The sequence below is a fragment of the Emiliania huxleyi genome (assembly GCF_000372725.1).
Source record: "Emiliania huxleyi CCMP1516 unplaced genomic scaffold EMIHUscaffold_389, whole genome shotgun sequence".
Taxonomy (NCBI): Eukaryota; Haptophyta; order Isochrysidales; family Noelaerhabdaceae; genus Emiliania; species Emiliania huxleyi.
In genome coordinates, this window is record NW_005199052.1 from 76,198 (window position 1) to 81,731 (window position 5,534).

A 5,534-nucleotide genomic window follows, 5' to 3' on the forward strand; every position below is an offset into this window, starting at 1 on the left:
TCATGCCAAGCGTGTGCGTGCGCACTGCGATTCGCCGAGTGGCGGCCGGTACAGGGCTGGTTGTTCGCGCCAGCAGCAAGCCAGCCGCCCTCGTCTTCTTTTGGGTGAGCCGGTGTGGTGCCAGTCCGCGCCAGTCCGCGCCCTTGTCGTGCCAGAATTCTTCGGAATAAGCTGAAAATAACGCACGGGCCTCAGCGGAGCTGGGAAGAGGACCGCCGCAAGCGGCGTGGCGTGAGTCGGTTGTGCATCCCTCCGGGGGCCCCTCTGCGCCGGGGAGGCGTTGTTGGAGGCTAGGACGCAAGCGTCCGTCGCCCTTTTCAAACTCGGGGCCCACTCCGCTACGCTCCGACCCGAATTTGGAGGGCCTGAAAAGTTCAAGGTGTTGCTGCGCAAAAGGGTGGGGAGCCGCGGCGGCGCCGCAGGCGCGGGCGCGCAGTGGAAGCACGCTAGCCATACATGTTCACGCAGAGAAGCTGACGGTCGGGGTCGTGACGGCTCGAGGGTGCGCACACTATCGGCCGGACGCCTCACCCGCGGACGCCTCACCCGCACGCGCACCCTCCAACATCGCCGCCGAGCCCAACGCCCTGCCGTCAATCTCGACGAGCGCCGCACACCTGCGCGGACAGTGGGCAGACGTTGCCGCCTTGTGTCCTCGTGTGCCCGGAGAGCCTCAAGCCGGCGCGCACCGGTGGCAGCGCAGGATGAAGCGGCAGCAGTGGAGGGTTGGGGCGCATTTGAGGCGCTGGCCCCGACGCGCCATTAACTGGGTCGGGGTGGTTCCTCACCCCTCTGGTTTCAGTCAAGCGGGAAGAGTCTGTGCAAGGGGGGCGGATGGGGCTGGCTGCGTCACCTTGGAGCATGAAAGGTTCCTACAGTAAGGCTACTCGAATACGCAGCACCTTGGCTTGGCCCCCGAGCGGGGAGGCGGTCGACGACGCGCAGCATGGCGGTGAGCGCAGCCTGACGACGCGTCTTGATGGACGGATCCTTCTGCCGGCTGACCAATTCCGCCCACCTCTTGACCGGCGGCTTCGTCACCAACATGCGCTCGAGAGGCGGAGCAGCGATCCAGTTCGGTAGCTATCTTGTCGCGCAGCGCATCCATGTGTGTTGCAATAGCCCCCGCTGTGGTTTTTTTCCGAACAAGGTGCTGTCGCACATTGTAAACAAGTTTACAATAGAACAAGTAAACAATTGCCTGGGAAGGCGTTCTGTGCCTCGGTATAGCCGCCACAAAAAGTGTCATGTAAACTATACCACACCGTAGTGGTTTTGACTACGCGTCCTTCCGAGTTCCGTCCGAGGTGCCTGTCGTGGACGTTACGGTTCTCTCAGATTTCAATGGGAGTGAGTGGGGGTTCTATGATTCTAAAAGATACCCCTTACCTCTGGCACGCTTCGATCCATGCTGGAAGCGTCGTAGCCGGCGGGGCGCTCCATTCTGGCATTTCGCCAAATCGACGCCACTCTTTTTACCCCTCGACCGGGGAGTCTGAAACCGGGGTGTCGAGTCCCCCGTCCAAACAGGTTCTTTTTCCCGCTACCCTTACGTTCGGCCGAGCTACACAAAGTCCTTGGGGCTTGGGGTCCCTACTACGTACCACCCCCTGTTTTTTTCGTTTTTCTATTATTGTAATATTGATGTGAACACACCACGCCATCACCTAACCATCACCAGCCCGTGCACGCACAGTGGGCCAGGCCTCTCTCTGCCGTGCCACGATCGCGCACTGCAGCACCTCCCCCTGTCCACGGGCGCAGCCCGAAACAGCGAGAGTGAGCGGCGCTGGGAGGGCGCAGGCCGGCCGCGCACCGAAACTCGCCGCGTTTTCTCTTCTGAGGCACTTGAGCAACGACGACTCCGGTGCCCTGCGGACCCGCCACGTGGAACCGGATCGTCACCACGGGCTGCCCGTTCGCGTGAGCACCACCCTGAAGCCCGCCCAGCAGCTGAACCGCTCCCTAAGGCGAAGGAGCATCATCAGCCTCCCCCACTTCGCTCGCTGCCCACCGTCTAGGGTTGAGATTGTGTTTTTGAGGTTTAAATAATTAAACGAAAACGGACACCTCTACTGTGAGATGGGTAAAAGGAACAGGTCCCCGCCCGTGCGATCTTTGTGCAGGGTTTGCTCTCCAGCGAATTCGATTTTCATTCATAATGGACAAAAGTGTTACCGGGTGTGTTCGATTTTATTAAATGCGCCACAGGTTTTGGCGGGCACTTCGGACCGCCCAGCCGGGTTTCGCTAAAGCAACAGTCGGTCGATGGACTTGAGCGCCCTTGTTGCTGCCCGGAAGCGAGAACGCCCCCGCACCCTGCTCGGCCGAGCGGTCTCGTCGCAGCCCACCAAGCAGGTGCGCAAGTCGCCCGCGTCGGAGGCTCCGAGGCCATCATGTTCGGCGGCGCAGAAACGCCCCAATGCGCCGCCCAGAGCCCTGAATTCGCAGAGCGGTGCGACGCCGTAGCACTCTTCTGCTGATATGATGTGCTGCGCGCGCTAGGCGCACCCTGGCGCGCGGTACACGGGATCCCACCCCATCCCACGACCTGCTCCCAGAAAACTGCCACTCCACCCCCGCTCGTCATCGCGTGGCCCCACATTCTCAGAATGACGCCATTTTCCCCCTTCGCGGCGGCAGGAGCAACTGCGGGGCAGCGCGCGCCGCCCGACCCGGCGCCGCCGGCTCAGGGCCGGGAGGAGATCCCCCCTCGCCGCTTCTATGGGGAGCCGCGAGCCGCTCCCCGCGCCGAGGACTCAGCATCCTCGCAGCCAGCCCCAACGTCTCTCGTCGTTCGCCTGACGGCTGCACAAAAGGAGGACCTGCTTACGGAGCGAGTCAACATGAGTGTGGCGGCGGCAGTAGCCCTCCGCGCACCAAAGCGCTCGGCCGAGACGTGGTCGGCAGTAGCCAAGTGCAGCCCGACGTCGGGTGCGATGGACCTCTTTGTCTGGTGGGCTGAGCCTCGCCCTTTCTCTCTGCGCGCGCTCTGTCACACACTTATGCCTCCCTCGCGTGCAAACACAGGCGGTACATAACGCCCACGTGGACGCTGGAGGCGCAGGCGCGGCCGAAGGTGCGCCAGTGGTCGACGAACTCCCAGTCGGTCCTGCGTGCCACCCTCGACCTGCTCTCGGCGCGGGGCTCCTTCAAGGCGATGTACGACGTGAAGGTGCTAGTCCCGAACAAGGACCGGCCCTCGACGATGGTCGCGGCGGGCGTGGTGCCGGCAACCTTCTCGGTGATCACCAGCGCGCGCAAGACGGTCACGATCGTGCTGCGCATGAAGATGGCCTACTTCAACGCGGTGAGCAGCGCGGTGAGCCCGGGGTACTCGACCCACACGCCTTTGACGCTCTGTCCCTTCTCTAGGTGGGGGATCTGCAGGTGTGTGCGCCGCACCCGCAGCAGGGACCGATCCCAGCCTTCGAGGGCTATGGGGAGTCGGGACTGCTCACGCAGGAGGCGCTCAAGGAGGAGATCAAGCAGTCGATCCGCCTGATGGTGTCGACCAGGCCGGCGTGGGGCAAGTACTTGGACCCGCGGCTGCTCACGGCGGCGCGACGCACGCCGGAGCAGGAGGCGGCGGCGGCGAGGCAGGAGGCGACGAGGGTGGAGAGGCTGGCGGGGGGGGCGGAGGCGGACGAGGACGCGACCCAGCCGTCCGCATCGCCGGCCAGCGTGCTGGCGGAGTCGGGCACGCCGCATCGGCCGTCGCAGGCATCGACAATCAGGGCTCTCTAGCCCGTAACCCGATGCCGATCATCCGGCCCGCTGGGTGCGCTTCTGAGCTCCCCGGCCCTGGATGTGAGGTTACCGACTGCACTCCAAGTGCTCCAAGTGCTCCAAACGTCCCCAAATGGGTTATCTGATGCTTGTAGGGCCTCTGAGAGTGGCCTGCCATGTCACAGGAAGGACTGTGGTTGCAGGAGAGTACCACCAACCATCACTTCAGTTGGTATAGTACCCCACCTTCACCCATCCGGTGATTTCTTTTTAGTTTCCCATAAGTAAGGTAGGTAGGTAGGTAGGTAGGTAGGTAGGTAGGTAGGGGCAGGGCAGGGGCCGGCCAGGTTTTTGCAGAATTTCAGCATGGCGGCCGCCGAAGCAAAAATAAACTACAGCTGTTTCCCCCCGCCTTTTCCCACCCACTCCGCTGTTGCCTTTTTAGGTCCGACCTGCTCGCTTAAAATCCGCGGTGTGCGCCGTCCTCCCATCCCTGCCTTGGGTTGTCTGTTTTATTCCTCACACACCCTTCCAAGAGTCGTGATTTCTTGTTGGTTTTCTAAAATCTCTCTCTCTCCCCTTCCAGCCCTGTTCGCGCGGATTTCGTGAACTCCGAGATATCTTAGCATTTCTAAGTCTTAAGCGCCAGGTCTGACGAGCTGGGCTTGTGGCGCTCAGATACCTGGGTAGGTCATGCACACCCTCTGGGCGCTGAGCTGAGTGGAGCGAGCCGGAGGCGCGAGAGTGTCGTCGCCGGCCGCAAGGCATGGACGAGACCGTGTGGGGTCTTGTGAGGTGTCTATGGTCGCCCCCCTCACAGGCTAGCGGCCAGCCGCTATACCCCTAACTCGCACTCATGGGTGACGACAATTCATTGGATGAGTGTTTGCGAGCAGAAGCGCGTGTGCTGAATCTAGGAATTCCTAGATCGCACGCCGTGTGGTGCCGACGATAATCTTGTGTCACGCCTGTCCTCCTTGTTCGGCTCTGCCGAACAGCGAGCGTGCGGCAGCCGCTCTGGTTTTTTGGACCTTACATCTTTGTGCGAGGTAGTGCGACCCTAGCTCGAGCTCCCCGTCGCGGCACTGTCCCTGAGTGCGTCCCGCCTTGGCGGCACGCATTCGGCGAGGACAGTCCTGCTGACGGGAACGTGTCGCGCGCCGGCGACCATTGCGGCGGGGTGGTTGCGCTCACATAACATAGTCTTGTGACTCGCTCTTCACACCTTGGCACGCCGAGGGGGACAGCATCAGCCTCGATTTGCAAACACCTTGAATTGCAAGCTCGTGGCCTCGATCCAAATGGCGTCACCAATGGCACCGCCCTCCGCCCCTCCGCCCATGTTCTATCTCGCCGACATCGGCGGGAACCAGGCGCTCGACGCCTTCTACCTCCTGATCATGGGCGTCTTCGTCTTCTTCATGCAGGTGCGCGGCGCCCCGAAAGCGCGCGCCGAAACGCAGTACTCACCTCCCGATCGCCCTCGCAGTGCGGCTTCGCCTTGCTCGAGGCGGGGACGGTGCGCTCCAAGAACACCAAGAACATCCTCCTCAAAAACCTGCTCGACGCCTGCCTCGGCGCGTTTTGCCCACCGCCTCGCCCAAAACGCGTCCCGGGCATTCTCCCCCCCTCCCCCCCACACATGCGCGCGATCGCCCCTCCCAGGCGCCATCATCTGGTGGGCGTGGGGCATGGGCGTCGCGTACGGCGACTCGGGCACGGAAGACGGCAACGTCTTCATTGGCACCGCAGTCGGCGGGTCCGGCGCCTTCCTCGCCGCCGGCTGGGGCACGCCAGAGAAAGGT

The 5,534-nt window shown here is 62.7% G+C and overlaps 2 protein-coding genes across 2 annotated transcripts; both read left to right on the top strand.

Annotated features, from left to right (window-relative positions):
- Positions 1-2,268: 2,268 nt before the first annotated feature.
- Positions 2,269-3,747, top strand: EMIHUDRAFT_118273 (hypothetical protein; the record flags this gene model as incomplete). The annotated part of the gene is made up of 4 exons (XM_005771341.1): positions 2,269-2,455; positions 2,644-2,956; positions 3,031-3,322; positions 3,376-3,747. The coding sequence occupies 4 exons, from the start codon at positions 2,269-2,271 to the stop codon at positions 3,745-3,747; spliced, it is 1,164 nt and encodes a 387-aa protein (XP_005771398.1).
- A 1,322-nt stretch (positions 3,748-5,069) lies between these two features.
- On the top strand, positions 5,070-5,488 carry EMIHUDRAFT_243492 (hypothetical protein; the record flags this gene model as incomplete). The annotated part of the gene is made up of 2 exons (XM_005771342.1): positions 5,070-5,217; positions 5,395-5,488. Coding segments are annotated over 2 exons (242 nt in total), but the record flags the coding sequence as incomplete, so codon positions are not given.
- Between the last annotated feature and the right edge of the window lie 46 nt (positions 5,489-5,534).